Source organism: Pithys albifrons, chromosome 11 (genome assembly GCF_047495875.1).
Source record: "Pithys albifrons albifrons isolate INPA30051 chromosome 11, PitAlb_v1, whole genome shotgun sequence".
Taxonomy (NCBI): domain Eukaryota; kingdom Metazoa; phylum Chordata; class Aves; order Passeriformes; family Thamnophilidae; genus Pithys; species Pithys albifrons.
Window position 1 is genome coordinate 5,042,534 of NC_092468.1, and position 17,124 is coordinate 5,059,657.

At 43.9% G+C, this 17,124-nt stretch overlaps 1 protein-coding gene across 1 annotated transcript in view; it reads right to left on the reverse strand.

Moving 5' to 3' along the window:
- AMER3 (APC membrane recruitment protein 3) overlaps nt 1-16,684 on the reverse strand; it is a 39,923-nt gene extending 23,239 nt beyond the window's left edge. The window contains exons 1-2 of the mRNA XM_071566782.1: nt 16,596-16,684; nt 6,457-9,495 (exon numbers count right to left, since the gene is read on the reverse strand). Of these exons, the coding sequence (XP_071422883.1) occupies nt 6,475-9,474 (3,000 nt within the window). The 5' untranslated portion in view covers nt 9,475-9,495; nt 16,596-16,684 and the 3' untranslated portion in view covers nt 6,457-6,474. The remainder of the gene's footprint in view (nt 1-6,456; nt 9,496-16,595) is intronic.
- Between the last annotated feature and the right edge of the window lie 440 nt (nt 16,685-17,124).

The window sequence follows — 17,124 nt, forward strand, 5'->3', positions numbered from 1 at the left end:
GGGCTCACTGTAAACCCACATTTTTTACTTAGAAAGCTGCAAATCTGGGGGCTTTGCAGAATGTATTTTTTGGTGGTTAGACCACTATCTTAATTATAAATAGGATTCAGGGAGTTGGTTGCTATAGCAACAGTCTACTTAGTGCTTTTTTCAGCAGACCCCAACTTGCCTGTATGTTGGAGGGAAGACAGAATAGATAAGGAAGGGGATAGAGCTTGTATTTCTCCAAGAGCCACAAATTGCAGTATCCTGTATTTACAGTACACAGGTGGAAGAGCTGCTCCTCTTCCTCAGTATTTTTCCTGCTGCTAACAAGCCCTGTTTGATGTTTGTGTGAAATACAACCTTCCCTTATTTCAGAAATGCAACTGCACCAGGGTTAATTAAGGCCAGCAGCCAATCAAGTATCTCCTAAAAGTGCAGCTGAAAGCAGAGGACACCATGTCTTTGAAAAGCTGTGAAAATTTCTGATGCAGTGTTTTGCCAAATGTCTCCTGCTGCAAATCAGGCTCCCTCTCCATCCATACTGAAGTCAGATAGAATTTGTCCTGCCATTGATTTCTCAGCAGGCACCTCCCTTGTTGTGTGTCACAGCCCAGAAACCACCTTGACTTGATTGTTTTTTCCCCCTCTGTTGGCTGTGAGGTGCAGAAACATAACAAAGGGTTGGTGAGTGTGTGCATCAAAAATCCTCAATCCTGCCTAACCCCTGGCTGTGACTCTCCCATGTCCTTCAGGCACTGTCTGCACCTCTGTAGTGTGAGCAAAGCACAGAACCCAAGGCTCAGTTCTGTAGAGTTAAACCAGGGCTTGGCTGGCACTGTGGCTGCTGCTGGATGTCAGAAAAGGAGGTAATTCAAAAGGAATATTTTGAACATTTTACAAAGCAAAACTGATAGGTACAGCACAGTAGTCATCAGATTTCTAAGAGGTGCCTTAAACACGTTAAACAACGCAAGGTTCATAACACAAATTAGAAGACTGAACTTCCTATGATTCAGTGAGTTTGGGAAAGGGAGCACTAAACCCAGACATACAGGAGGAGCCACTGTCTAGCTCAGGGTGTGCTGGCTGTCAGAAGACAGGAGGTTGGTTATTTCAGGTTTCAAAATTCTCCATTTGCCCTGTTTCTGACACTCCTTTTCCAAGCACCTACTGCAGCCCTTTGGCAGAGGTTGGATGCAGAGCTGTTTGGAGGCCTCTGGTTCTGCTCCCTGCATGTTGTGGTGGAGCAGAAAGAACTAGACATTTTACACTTGAGATTCAAAAAGCAGAGGTTCCCAGGCTTTTCATCCTACTCATTTTTAATTGCTGGCTGGTGAGCATAAATGCCATCAGACTGGTACAGAGCATTCTTGAGCTGAGCATCTCCTGTGCATTCAGTGCCTCCATGACTGCATTCCAGAGGGGATAAGATTCCCTCCTGTTTGAATGAAGAAACCTGCTCTGTAACTGGACACAAGTCTCGCACTTCCCCCTTTTTCCCACCCTTATGTCTTCCTGACAATCTCAGCAAAACTGAAGTGAAGAAGGTCTTCTTCAGAGTGGTAACAACTAATTCATTAAAATAAGAGGCCCAATCCCATGCAGGTAATTTAAGGTCTTCTATAGTCAAACTTCTATAGCCCAAACCTGACTTGTATTTTTGCAGTTAAATATCAGGCAAGACACTGAACCTCTGAACAAGCAGTTGATGTGTTTGCATTCTGCCTTGACTTCTCTCCATTTCTCATACAGGGGCACTGTGTGTTTTTTCCTATGTCCTATCCCTCAGTCCATGCTGCTGTCCACAGAAACTGTTTTCCTTTTCTTTTTTCCTTCATTGCCATCCCCCTGAAGACCTTAAATTCAAGGTTGAAGGAGACTGGTATAGTCAGCTACTGCTTTCAGGGTTAAATCTGGGAATCATTCCCCTGGCTTCAAATTTATGCTGGTGCAATGAAGACAAGAATTTAGCTTTCTGTGCTGTTGTCAACAGGGGAAAAATAGAGTCCCTATAAGGCTGTATCCATGGAAACCATCCTGCTGCAATAGTGGGTAAAGCAGCAAATCAATTTCTTCAGTTTTAAAATGAAACACATTACAGTGCATCTGCCATTTAAGAGATTATCTCTGTTGATAACTCCGTGGAAAAAACCTCCTCTAGAAAGTAAGCTGGCAAGAACATTTCTTCCTCCTGACAGAATTCTGATTTTGGGTAGAGTAAGCATTGATGACAAAGTAGCATGAAGACAGTACAGTGAGACAGAGCCAAGTCCAGAAGCAACAGTGTTTAATGAAGGAGAAAATAGTTTAATTTAGCATTTAGCCCAAGTATCTGGGCACATGGTGACTAACACTCTGGGCACATGGTGACTAACACTCAAATATATTAGCAGAGGCAGTGACCTGTCTCCTCTGTCTCCCTGCTGTTTGCTTCTGTGGTACCCTGTGTGACAAACAGTACATTTGTACTCCATGGTGCATTGCTCTGAACAGCAGTGTCTGTCTGTGTGTGTGACTCTCTGTGTGTGTGTATGGCCGGTGGACTGTCAGATGAGATTTCGGTATCGAGTTCACGGCAATGGGATCTGGGCAGCTGCCTTTATACAGGTGTGTGTTTCAGAGCCAGAGGCATTTCCAATGCAGAAAATGTGCTGGCTGTCTCTGCACTTTATTGTTTTGAGAGATGAGCCCCTTGCTATGCCATGGAGGGAGCATGGAAATGCAAGGATTTCTTACACCAGACTTTACGTGTTACCATATGCTCTCCCTCCTGTGTGCACAAGAATTCTGCCTTTATTTTTTCACCTATTAAGGTATCTCTCTGGCCTTTTCGAGAAATAATACTGTAGTTTATCAGACAATTGACAATGTTCAGACGAGGCTCCATTCTGCTTTTCCTTTTTATCAAATCGAAATATTGCAGTTTGCCTTCCCTATGCCTGGCAGATAGAGAAAGCATCTGTCTGGAGAAAATGCAACCTTATTTAAGAGAGAGGGAATGAAATTGAACCAGAAAAGAATAAAACTGAACAAGGAGGGAATAAAAAGCATTACAAGAATTGCCTAGACTGCGAGTAGTCCTCCAGTTGGTGAGGATCAGATACACATTATTCTATCACCTTGCAGTGCCTAGGCTGTATTTCATCTGCTTTTGAATCTCAGCTGCTTGATAACAGCAATCACTCATGCAATACCGTCTCCTTTATCTACAGCTGCTCTATCTATTATAGCAATCCCTCTTTGACTGACAGTTATGTGTTTTTTTCTGACCTGAGGGCAAGCTTATTGCAGTGCACTCCTTCCAGGGCTATCACTGAAACATGTCCAAAATCTTCAACTGGTGCATGATGTGGCAGTTCAGCATTTCAGTGAAGTGAGCACACATTGTTGGGAGCACACATGGGTTTTGTTGCTCTGCTACGTCTACCAGCTAATGGAAGTTGCAGTTCAAACCCAATTAAGTGTTAGAAATGGCTCAGTGGTCTGAAATGCTGTTGTTTGTTCTACCTGTGTCCAGTTGCTATGACATGCAGCATTGTCTGTTTGGTTGTTCCAGGGATTTTAAGAGTTGGGAAAGACATCCCAATGCACTGCTTGCGGACTGTGTTTCCTTGTTGAAGTTTCCTGCTGCAAAACATCTGATTGAAAAGCACAGACTTCTGCAGCTTATTTTCTATGATCCATGAATGTACAGATCCAGGAATCTTCCCTGTATTCAGGAGTTGGACTGCATTCACTTTCTAAGTCCTAGACTTTAGATACTGAGGAATGAAAATTATACCTTTCATTGCACTTTCCACTGGTAATTCCCACCTTCTACACAACCCTTCTGTATTCCCATGTAAGGATGTTATTTGCCCCTGAGGTTCCTTTACTGCTATGGTTCTAATTCCTGGTGAGCTCAGGCATTAAGGCATTTGCAGATTTGTTTCCAAAAGTGCCAGGGAAAGGAGAAATGGAAGAGGAGCTGTGACTGTCATTTCTTGTACCATCCTCAATCACAGCCCTGTGTCTGTGTTCAGCAGGGTAGCAAAGCCCCAGAGACCAAGAATGGCTGAGGGGAACCCTGCACAGTAGTTGGAGCAGAGAGGATGGGTTCATTTGTTACTGTGGGCTCTGGGACATGTGGGGGTGGACTGGTGAAACATGGAAACTTTAATGGCTTTTGATATGAGCACTTTTTGTGCCCCGTGACAAATGGCAAGAAAGTTGACCTTCTTCCCACCTCCCTCAGGTCAAATCTGGGAGTCCATGACAGGAGCAGGGGCTACATTTGTTCTGAGGAACAAAGCAAGAGCCACCTCTGGATCTGTCACTTCCCTCACAGCTCCCAAGGGTGGCACTTGAAAACATTTTTCATGTAGAAGCTCTTGGGGTTTGCAGAGTCATGTAGGAGTGTTTCTGGATGAGTCTGTCTCCATGGATTCTGAGGTGACACCATGTTTGTGTGTTGCCTTTCTTACACTGCCACCCCCATGATCAAGGCAAAGATCCTGAGTCATCTTCACAAAGATTTAAAATTTCCTGCAAACCTGTGGGCCATCTGGGAACGTGGGCAGACAAGAAGAAGCTGGATAGGAAATCTCAGTCACACGGCAGTGTTTATATCTGTCACCACAGCCACTTCTTTTAACCACATTAAATCCCATTTTAATGACTGTCCCTTTTCTGTAAGGAATTGTAACAAACAGCAAGCCTGCAGTAAAATGATCCCTTGAAATGAGTCCGGTCCTCAAAGTAATTTTACAAATATGCAAAATTCCATCTATATTCTAAAGTGCTATTCATTTTACTGTTAGATAAACCTCTATGAAAACACAACAGTTCCCTTTTGGAAAAAAACTTGAATTGCCTTCTCTCTGAGCCTCAGGTGTTACTGCACACATGACTTGTGTCACATCGCTGCCATGGCAGGTATTGTCGGTGTCATACAGCAGCTGCCACTTGATGCAATGCAGAGAAAGTGCCCCCAGTCCAGCAATGTCTGCTCATGTTATGTCTTGTTCAGTGTAAAGATACAGCCTGTTACCCTTCCTGCCACTCACACAGCTGTGACTCCCCTCTCTGTTTCTACCTGAAAGTGCCTCCTCAGAATTAGAATCCCTTTGCATTCGTAGCCTGCGAAGGCAGGGATATTCTTAGCAGTAGCTTGTGGATTAATATTCACAACCAACTAAAAATATCAGGCCAATGCATACATTGATCCATTCTTCTAACCCCAAAAAGCTGTGCCAGCCCTGGTTTCTTATATCTATGTGCTAGGAGCACAAACCCTGCCTTGCCTGTTACTCAGTTTTTAATTCCAGAAATATCTAAAAGAGGCAAGTGGTTGTAAGGACTGTGGCGTGTTCTTGAATGGCAAGTTCTGCTAAAAAATCTGGTGACAGAAGGAGGTGACTTACTAGTCAGCAGAGCCACCATAAATGTAGCATTTTTTGCAACGAAAATGGAAAAAAGCCAAAATCACTTCCTTCAGTAGAGGAAAACATAATTCACTGATGAAGAGATTATAACTGAACAATGTGTTAATAGAGGGTAAGGAAGACTGACAGTCTCTGGCCCTTAACTTCATGCAGACCCTAAAAAATACCCCTCCCTGCAATGGGAGACTTGTTAGTGGGCAAGGTCACTTTCACAACGATGTAAATAGCAAAGTGGATGGCTGAGTCTCCCCAGACTTGAAAATGTATCTTGTGTTCTTGCCTCATGCAGAGAGAAACACTGTCCTTTTTAGTCTGTGCTGCTCAGGAAGCCTTTAGAGATGACCAGAAAGCAGTCACACTGCTGCGAGCAACAAGAGTCAGAGGAGTGTTGTGTTCTCTCTGTCCTTCTATTCAATAATGAGCTGTTCCTTAATTCTCTGGCCTGGCCTTTGCTGCAACCTCCTCTCAGTCTTCCACCACCTCCAAAGAGGCATCCTCAGAGTGCCAAGGCTGGGCAGAGTCCAGCCAATCTGTCATATTTGGCAGAGCACATGGTGGAGAATTTACCCAAGTTTTATACTTCTACAAGAGATTTCTCTCAGCAGCTGGAGAAGAGAGGATTTCTCAGCTGGCACAGAGTTAGGACAGTGTGTACAGAGAGTACCTGCTCTGGCCTAAAGCCTCATGTGACAGCCAAACCTGGCCCAGCACCATGGCTGTGTCCTTCATCTGCTGCTCTGGTTTACAGCAGAGGTGTTTCTTACCCTGTGTCAGAGGAGAGATGCTGGATCTCCCTACACTGTGAAAGTGTGGCTCAAGGATTTTCAAATGCTTGAGGTGCAGCACAGACCCTTTAATCCCTCTCTTGAGAAGCCTGACAAGCACATGGAGCATGCCTTGGCTTCAGCTCTTGCTGAAGATTGCAGATCCCTGGCCTTCTTGTGTAGCTGAGAGACCCTGAATATGCCAGACTGCTGCCATAAGGGTCCCTCTGTGGGAAGGGAACAGGTGTTACTTGTTTCACATTTAATTTCCTGTGAGCACTCACCTTCTCTGTGCAGGTGTGTTACTGGTGGCTCCTCGCTGTCACTGCAGTATCCGGGGCTGCTGCCTCCAGCAGAGGGGACAGGGCACTCCCTGCAGCCAGGCCCTGGCAGGGGAGCTGTGTGTAACCCCAGGGCCCTGGGCTGCCCTGCCTGGTCTCCTCAGGCTGCAGAGAATCTGCTACAGAGGCACCAGTGCTGTGTGAGAATGGAGCAGGTATGTCTGAGCAGACAGAGTTAAAGAGAGGTAAAAATGTTGGTCTGCTAAGAGATGTCTCAGGGGCAGAGTCACTTGAACTGAGACCAAAGTCCTTTAAATAGGAGAGTGCTTGATTATTTAGCTGAGCATATTCAAAATTTATCTTGCTCCTAGCAATCTCATCTAGGATTTTTGCTCTGCTGTTCTGATCTTCAGAGCAAATTTGCTCCCCATTTTGCTTCAAATACAGACTGTTGGATTGGAAACTTGTCTCATAGTTGTATTGGTTGGTGCTGGGAATACTGGGGTATTCTGGATTTTGAGTACTGCAGTTGCATTCATTTTGCAACAATAATTTGTTTTTGTACTGAGACATCTTATGAATGATACTGTTCATTTCATTCCCGATGTATTTGTCCTCCAGGTGCTTGTTTTCATAGCTGATTTTTAATGATGCCACCTGCGTTACACAGTGCTCCAAGAGCTGCACTATGTTAGTGCTGCTCTCTGTTGGTGTGGGGCTAATGTAGCTCTGGAAGTGTCTGAGGGGGAGAGGCTGCGGTGATTTGTCACAGGAAATAGAGGGGGAGTGATACACTGGTTTATTTCTGTCCTCCCTCTCAAGGGGATCTAGGAGTGAGGTCGCAGCAGTCTTGTAGGAGTAACATGATTCTACTTCATGATTATCATCTAATGAAGGATTTTCAGAGCTCTGGGAATCACTCTCTCTGTTCAGCTTTTCTGGCAGTGGGTTTTTATCTCCGGATGTCTCACATCCCAGTGAAATTGCTGCCTTCTCATTCTCAGTTGATAATGAACGCAGGTTGTCTCCATTAGCCTGTGGTTGTGGTTCGTAGCTTGATGATCTGATGATTTCCACAGTCTCAGGCACTGTAGATAAATCCTTGTGGTGACTCCCTTCTCTTCCCTGGAAATTCAGATTAGGTGTGTTCGGGCAGGGGTCCTGGCTGTGGTCTCTTTCAGCAACGTTTACTGAAAAGGCCTGGGTTGAGTATTTGCTTTCATCCAAAGACACACATACATTAAATGTATTACATTCCTCCTTGCTTGGTTTCTCCTGCTGAGCGTCTGTGCTCACTTTCTGCTCTGGACTGGGACTGGGCAGGAGTGATGAGTCATTGGACTTTTCTGGCTGTGACTGAGGACTCTGAAGAGAGTCAGGGGAGGAAACGAGTCCTGAGTGTTTTCGCAGCCAGTTTATTATCCCCATAGTGAGCGAGAGCTCAGTATCACAGAGCTTTAGCAAACATTCTTTGCCTTTCCATGTGCTGTGGAAAAAACCCTGGCTGATAATGTCTAGAGTTGGTTGGGAAGCCATGTTCTCCTCAGCCCCAACATGAAAGCTGTAAATGGACAGAGGGATCTCAATGGGTTGCTCTGAAACAGTTTCAGATGCACACAAGTCATCATCAAGGACTGGGTTTATTTTGACTTCACTCGGGTCATAGAAGAGCTCATAAAGGGCATCTCCACTGTAGCTATCTCTTGGAAATCTACCTGGGACACCAGGGGTCTGAGCTTCCTTCAGTTCATCATCTTGTCCAGGAGAAAATGAATCATAGTAGCCTTCATCACTTGTGGATGTGGATTCCTGGTTTTCACTTTTCGGTGTTTCTGTTTCTGTGGAACTGTCTTTGGAATTGTCACCTTCTTTGTCAGGTGACACTTGGGAGTCTGTCACTGCTATGGCAGCTGGACTTCTAGACTTTTCTGTGTCAGAACCAGGTATCTTCAGTAACTTCTTTTCAAACAGAGCACTCTGATGTAGCCTTACTGATTTGTTGATGTTGTCCCAAAACTTTGCAAATTCCACAGTCTCATTCTGGCCAGGAGAAGCCAGCTGCTCCACCCCTCCTTGGAAAGAGCCCATGACAGGGCTGTCTTTGTGCTTGCTTCTCCTCAGCAGAAGGTCTTTGCTGTTCTCCAGCTCCAGGTGAGCAGAGCTCTCATCAGCAAAGATTTCCCCACAGCCCGTGAGGGAGTCAAAGCTCTTCAGGGAGGCGACATCTTCACACAGGGCATTGCAGCAGTCGTAGGAGGAGTCAGACTGCAGTTCACTGTCCGAGCAGTCCTGTGACAAACAATCAGCCGCAAATGCTTCTCCAGTTTTGAAAAGATACTTTGCAAAACGCCCAGAAAACTCACTCTTGCAACCTGGAGAGGACAGGTTCTTGTCCTTCTCAACCAGAAATGTGAGGCTCTCTGGCTTATTTTTTCTGATATGGAATATATCTCTAAGCCCTTTCTTAGATCTCTTGAGGGAAATCCTCTTCCTGGGAATGGTTTTTGCGACTGCTGGTACAAAAGGCATCTGTGGCACAAAGTTCCTGTAATCAATCATCTGACTGCTGCAGGCAGACTGGCTGGGGCTGACCACACACTCCTTCTTGCTGCTGGAGCTGGACATCCCTGAAAAGCTGATGCTATTGACAAGTCGGCCCTTTCCCTTTGCAGAACAGCCCTCCTCACAAGCGCGGCTGCTGGGGCTGCAGTGCTCTGCTTTGTCTGCCTCAGTGACACAGTCATGGGTTTTACTCTTCCTTACAAGTTTGTAGGAGGACCCAGATGATTTTTCCAGGCTGTGGTCACCAGCTCCATTCTTTGTTGCTCTGGTGGAAAATCTGTAGTTCTTGTGTGTGGCCAAACATGCCAGCTGGACTTCAGCCACACTTTGGTTTCCCTCCAGAACTGCCTTTCTGTCTTTCCCCATCTCACCTTTGCTGGTAGGAGCTGGATGCACTGGTGGCACTTTCTCATGTTGCACACTGCACTTTATGAAGGTCTTTCCTCTCTTGAGCTCCATCCTGCTTCCTCACATCTGTTTCTGTAAAGAAAACAGCAGAACACAACTATTGTGAGATTGCTGGCTAGCACTTGGAAATTTTGAAAGCAACTGGAGAACAAAGGGAAGGGCTTTAAGCATTATGGAATTGGGTTTGTCTGTCATTGGACATTTCCATCACTGAGTCATGATACCGTAGCACAAACAGACCAAGTGGAAATGAAAACGTGCTGGAAGATTCAGCGAGGAGAAGACAGTAAACATTATGGGTTGGTAGCTGAGGGTCAGAGAACATTTTAGATGACAGAAATAAAGGTGTTTGGATTGAGGATTAAGACTTCTGGATGGCTTTTAACAAAGTAGGTGTCCTGTTCTGAAAGTAGAAGCACCACCAATGAAAAACAAGGCCTGAGAAACTTTAGCACACAAGTGTGTACATCAGAGAGGCAGCAGTTCATAAATCTGCACGTTTGAGGAGGACAAAGAGCTCAGTGTAGGAAATCTCCTGAGGAAATGGATCAAACATTTGACACATGATGCTCACTTCATATCAAAGTAATCCTTACCTGTGAATAGAAAATCCATAAACTTGGAAGCATGCTGAAACCAAATTACTGGCTTTGCTTCATAATGGAACATTTTCCTCACTATTACTTTTATAGTCAAAAGTCAAAAATACCATATTGAAAATCACTGTTAATTATGACAGAAGTGCCATCTCTGATTTACAAAGGTCAGGGTAGCACACAGAGGCATTGCCATATTGAATCTGCACTGTGCATTGATTAGTTATTTCTAAAAATACTCCAGTACCTGCATCAATGCCAGTTTCAGGCTCTGCCTATGTGGTTTGGAATTGAGCCAGTTTTGCATTTTCATAAATCCAATTAGTCACTAATTATTTTAGCCATGTTGCTTTCAGCTTTCCAGCAGTTATTTCATAGACACATCTGATTCTTCCCTGCCTTGTATCAACTTGAATATTGAGTAAGTCAATGGAGTTACATAAAGTAGATCAGGGAAAAAGCAAGCACTTCTAAAAGCTGTTAGAAAAACCAGATTTTTACTGGATGGGAAGCCAGACAATAACTCCAAGTCCTGCTCTTGAAAGAACATGCTTGGATCTTTCCTCAGTGAAATCTCAGTTAATGATTTATCTTGTTTAGACAAGGGCAAACAATGGGAGACACTGAATGGGAGATTTTAAATTCAGCACCAAGCCAAGCCTTTGTACTCCTAAAGTGCAATTTAAAGCAGTCTTCAGTCTACCTTGAACTATAACAGTTGTCTGTAGCCTTTCCTGTTGCCAGGGCTTGCTGGGAATGGCCACACTGACCAGCAGCTCACAAGATGTGCTCTGTATATCTGGGAGTTGTGTCACCTGCAGCTCTTCTCCAGCAGTGGATCAGTGACAGCCCCTTGCTCACAGAAGCTGCAAACCAGCAGGTGATTAGCAATATTTACAACTAAATGTAGGTCAGTGATAAAAGGCAGAAAACGTAAGGGTAGAGTGTGAATATTTGACATGCCATGGAAAACGCGGTGGGTGGTGAGAGATGGGCGTCTATCAGCAGGATTGAGATGTTGGTATGTTTATTTGCACTTGGGGCTGCATGTGAGTGTTGCAGAGCATTCTTAATGAAAGCCAGTAAACACTTTACTACACTGCCAGGTATTTGGAGTTCACTGATGCTGCGGGAAACTTGTTTTGCATATTTAGAAATAGGTCACTGGGACACAGTTATGATCCTTCTGAAAAGCAAGGTGCCATCAACAAGAAATTCAGTGTGCAGAGCTCTGGCAGAGCTGTGAAAACAATCAGAAGCAGCTGATGCAAGACCAGTTATTGATATCCCCAAAATAAAGTGTGTGACATCTCAGTCCTTTGCAAGCATAGAGGGAGGTGCTTTGTCCCTGTGGAGAGCTCCTGATGCTGCTGAGAAGCTCCATAGAGGCCTGTGACATGGCAAATGTCAGCCTTATAACAATGTTATGTAGGACTCTTTGAAGTCCTGCAGCTGTTCCTGCCCATTCAGAGTGTTAAGGAAGGGTCACTTTTGTAAGATATTGCATACTTGGGAACTTTTCCTGCAGATGCATTAAAGAGGCTTTTAGTGGTGGATTTATGTATTGTCAAGTATGAAATGTATTAAAACTAAGAATTCAGGATGTCATTAGGTAACCTTTGAAATAAAGTAATATTTGATCTGAATTGTATCTCCTTGAAACATAATAGATGACCAGTTTGATAACTGAGTCTAGAAATTTTAAGGCTTATTCTCCTGTCTTTATTTTTTTAATAGATTGAGATGTATAGTTTTAACATGAAAGCCCAAATGTCCTGAAAAACATCTGTACTGAGAATATATGTGGTGTAATAATGTAAGATACACTGATGTTAACCTGTGCTACCTCTTCAGTTTCCTCTGATGAGGAAAAAATGTTAAATGTCATTTAGGTTTGGGGGGGGGTGTTTAGTTTAAGTTTTTAAATATCTACTATATATACAATCACCAACTTTGTATTCTGATTATTTCATGTCTCTATTTGATTCCAGATATTATTTTTTCTAATATTTCCCCAGGATTCATGCCAGACTTAATATCTAGTTCATTGTGCCATCCTTCTTATTCTAAGACTGTCACATCTTCAGGAAACTTCCACATTAAAAATGTTTTTATGAATTAACATCAGGAAAGGGAAGACCTCCTCAGTCAATGCTTTTGGGGGCTCTTCAGGGCAGACTACCAGAGTCTGTAGACTTTTCAAAACATTTGCCACTTCCCATACTGTGAGTTCCTCTTCATCCTCATATGATATAAGTTATCCATGAGCTTCTTTCCAAATGCAGAACAGAAATGTTTATATGATGATGCTCTCTTTCTAGATCTATTAATACTTTCAGCCCTTTTAGTTGGAATGGACTATACCATGATATCTATTTTATGTCCTTGCAGGGACACAAGTTGTATCTCTAACCCCAAAAGCTGTACCAGTGAAGTCAGAAATAGATTAAAGTGCTGTAAGGGAGAGTTCCCCTCCAGTGGTTATGTAAAGCTAATCAAAATTCTATGAAAAATTATTCCAGGCATTTAAAAAGTGGCACATTTTCTCCGGGATTTCTTGACCCTTGCAGTCAGCTACACTTTTGCCTGTCTGTTCCTTTTTAATTATTTGCTGCTTGGCCTTAGCTTGCAGTATATCTCTTCTTCCACAGGATGAAAGATTTCCACCTTTGCAAAGGAAATATAATTTGCAATTACAATAACTGTAAAAACCTGTGGAAATCACCAGTCACTCTACTGAGGCTATGTTGTCCTGTTTAGAACAGACTCTGGTTGTTTTGTTAATGTTACTTAACCTCTTCTTTTAGTATCTGCAAAATTACTTGTCCAAATTACACATGTTTAAATAGAGGACATCCTTGAATCTTATACTGGGCTACAGTATAGTTGTCATTTACAATAATGTCAGGTGCAGCAGCAGTCAAACTTCCCATCCACAGTAAACAGGACTTTCCTGTGGCTTGATCATACCAGCTGCTCACTTTCAGGATTTCACAAGTGTCTAATCAGGCAATTAGATCCAGATTTTGGGCTTATACTATAATGGAAATAAGGTTTGCTTTTAAATTTGGATAATATTGCTCATAAAATGCAGAGATAGCTCATGCTCAAACATAAAAATTCTTTCCAGAGAGAGTGCTCAGGCATTGGAATGGGCTGCCCAGAGAGGGGGTGGATTCCCCATCCCTGGAGGTTTTTCAACTGAGCTTAGCCGTGGCACTGAGTGCCATGATCTGGTAAAGGGACTGGAGTTGGACCAAGAGTTGGACTTGATGATCTCGGAGGGCTTTTCCAACCCAATTGATTCTATGATTCTATACACCATCTGTGTAGGGTGTGTGACAACCTTTTCATGAACTCTGAAGTCTTCACTGTATCCGTGATTCCTCTAAAAGTAAATTAAAGTTTAAGAATGGAAAGATGAAAACATTCCCGTGGGCTGAGGAGAACTGGTTTTAGGACAGTCAAAGCAATTGCTTATGGTTCTGGGTTATGAGGATCTGAACAAGACTGAATTAGGTAAATGTTCTGGTTAATTAGAGCCATATTCAGATGGCCTAAATTCTGCCTAAGTCCAGGTGGACAGACAAGGGCCAAAGAGGGGTGCAATGGAGCCAGCTACTCATTAGGCAACTGGGTGGAGGCAGGATTCCAACTGCCCAAATATGGCCTCTGCCAGGTGGGTCAAAGGGAGGGGTCCCATTTGCCTCTGCCCACGGCCCCCAACACTGTAAGCCAGGCTCAGCTGACTACAAGCTTCCCTCTGTGGTGGAATGGGGGAAGCCTTGCCTTGGGTTTTGAGCTGGTGCCAAAATTGTTATCCTAATGTCACTACCTTATCTCACAGTGGGAAGGTTTGTTTAGGTTATCTTCTAAGAAAAGGTAAAATACCAGTCCTCTTGTGTGTAACTCTAGGAAGATCATCCTACTGGGAAAGTAAAGTATCTGCTTCAGTGTGATTGCATGGATAGAAGTAACAGTGTTTCAGTGAGGAAATGTAGATGAACTCTCTGGCTTCAACAGGTTTGCCTCAGAAAATAATTTTGCTTAAGTAGGAAAAAGTATAATTAAGGTTCATTTATTCCAAAATCTTATCACCTGTCTGGCTTGGACACTCTCACTTGCTTGTGTGATTTATAGATAATTGTCTCTCATGGAGCTAGGAGTAAGTAAAATTCAAAATACAGTGTTTTTTCAGGGGAGATAGGAGTGTTCTTTCTTTATATTTAGATCATGTTTACAATTGGCAGGTGGTGGAGATGGTGCCTTGCTGTCCCTTGCTAAGCAGGATTCTGCCTCTCACTTGGCATCTGAATTTCACCTCCCTCAAAGCGTGTTCCTTTTATTAAATGAAAGAGATGATAAACATTGAATACTCTCTTAGGGTTTTTAATTTAAAAAGAAGGGGAAACTCTCTTTGGATTGCTTTTATGCTTTAGGATACAAGTTTGGAATGAGTCCAAAATCCCTTTTCTACAAGTGGCATCATAGCAATCAGATTTAAGATGCTGAGTACCAGAGGTACCTTTGATAATGTTACCCAGCTTTCTCCTCAAAAATGGTAGCATAATTAAATTTCCTGAAAACATATATCTGGTTTGGGCATTTGGACATTTCAACTGATTAAAATGAAGAGTTTTTAAAAAATATTTCTTGAGAAATTGTGCAATGAGAAGGGCAAAAAGAATGGAGTGCTCAGGGAGGCTCTCTCTTCTATGCCTGGTTAACATCCAGAAGGATTTTTGCTGAGCACCAGCTGGAAGTCCTAAAACACAAAAACAATCAAGCATGGGGTGGTGAAAGCCACAGCTACTTCTAAAGACAGTGGACAATACTAATTTTTAATGCTAGGATCTAATCAGCAGTGTATAAGGAACAGCTGGTGCTCCCACAAAAGTGTGTGAGGGGGGTATTTTTTGAAGAAAACTGTTTATTTGCAGTCAAAGACATGAACTTTCTATCTCAGAAGATAAAAGCTAATAATGGAACTACTTGCTCATAATAATGTATGTCTATTCCATTCTGTTAATTTTATGTTTAATTGCAAAGCAAAAAAATGCCTCCTTGCTGGAGGGTACCGATACCCTCCCTGCAGTTATTGTAACACTGTTTCTAGTAAGCAAATAAATACAACAGTTCTCTTGGTAAAAACCAAAGAGGATTTTAAAGCAGGGCTCATCTTCTCCCATAAACTGATTACCCTGCTACTATCTCATCTCCATTACTATAAAGCAGAAAAGAACAGGGTGGAAAGGATGGAGGATGTAATCAGGGACAGTTATGATTCAGGAAACAGCAGAATGTTTATTTTTAAAGACGCCTGTGTGACACACAAACCTGCATTGAGATCATGCCTTAGGAGTACTCCTCCCATCATCGTTAGCGGCTGTATCTTATCGTTCCCCTTAATCATTTGTCTTTCTCGGGTAAACCAGGATGCCTAATTACTTGCACATACATTTAGGTCAGGCAATGGCTTTCTCATGAAGAGCCAGCAAACAGCACTTTGGTGCACTTTTATTTCAGCCTTAATTCCAACGAGCACACGAAGTAAAATCTTACACTTCCCAGCAGAATACTAGAAAGATGTGTAGTTATATGCTTAATCTTATTAGCAGTGTGCTACAGGGGAGTCTGAACCTTCCTTTAAGCCCTGACAACTGTTTGTGGAGCTCAGGATTCTTCATAGTAAAATTAACCACGTTTCTACTCCCAGCGCACTGTCCTGCTGTGTGTTGACAGGAGGGATCCCTGGGGGCACGGCACCACCCGCCGCTTGTCCCCCCGGCCCCGGCTGGGGCACCCGCTGCTTGTCCCCCCGGCCCCACCTTGGGGCACCCGCTGCTTGCCCCCCGGCCCCGCCTTGGAGCACCCGCTGCTTGTCCCCCCGGCCCCGCCTTGGGGCACCCGCTGCTTGTCCCCCCGGCCCCGCCTTGGGGCACCCGCTGCTTGTCCCCCCGGCCCCACCTTGGGGCACCCGCTGCTTGTCCCCCCGGCCCCGCCTTGGGGCATCCGCTGCTGCCCCCCGGCCCCGTGGGGTGTAGGGCAGGGCAGAAGAAGGGTGAGAACATTACAAAAGGAGGCTCCTTCTCTGACAAAACCTCTGTACCCCTCCCTCAGTCTTCTATACCTGAGGCTGAAAGGAACGTGACTGCTTGAAATGTTCCAATTACACTGTGAAAAAGGGCAGCATAAACTCCTGCATAGGGAGCTACCGAATCATCACTGCATTGCTCGGAGAAGGCAGCAGAGCAGAAATTTCCACTGGGTACCTGAGAAAGAAACAGGGCATTTTTTCTTGCCCTGACCAGCAGCCTGTTGGTACCAGACAGCCAAGTGTTAATGCTGATAGATTTGGCTGTCCTCTCTTTTGCTTTAAAAGGACATAGGATGTACGTTGAATACACAGAGGCACACACTTGTCAAATGTATGGAAAAAGAAGTCCAAAGCAATGCTTCAAAAACAAGCAATCATCCCAAAATCACAGTCCCTCAGAGTGACTGTGAGTGTCAGAGCAAAGAAAATGCCATTGCACCAGAGCTAACGATAAGGCAGATCACAAAATTGCTACTCACCATCTTTTATTTCTGAGCAGAAATCCTCTGTCTCCCAGCTTTGCTACTGAGGCTGGTCTTTATCCAGACGCTCCTGTGATGCTTTTCAGATTCTGAGGGGCTGGACCACTGCTGCTCTCCAGTGTTACTCTCCACCCCCTCTCTTTTCCTCCTCCTTCTTCCTTCATCCCCACCCCCTCATTCCTCCTGCTTGTAGCTTTTTCGTACCTTACATAGATTCTAGGCTTCCACATGTAGCTTAATATAGGAAAGATGCTTATTTCAGCCACCTGCTTGATGCCATGGAAATGCCTCCATTGCTTTAGGAATAAAAGCCCAGAAGGTAAGCTCAGGAGTCCTGAGCCAGCATTTTGGTTCCTATCTCTGTGACTGCTTATTAAACAGGGAGGAACACATCCAAATTAATTTCATTTCTCACATGCTGTTTTGTTTCTGACTAGATTTCTGGAAAAGGGATCCTAATTTGTTTTAGGTTAGTGAGAAGCTGCAGATTATTGGGGCTGTGCCACAGTTTGTAGGGGCTGTGTTG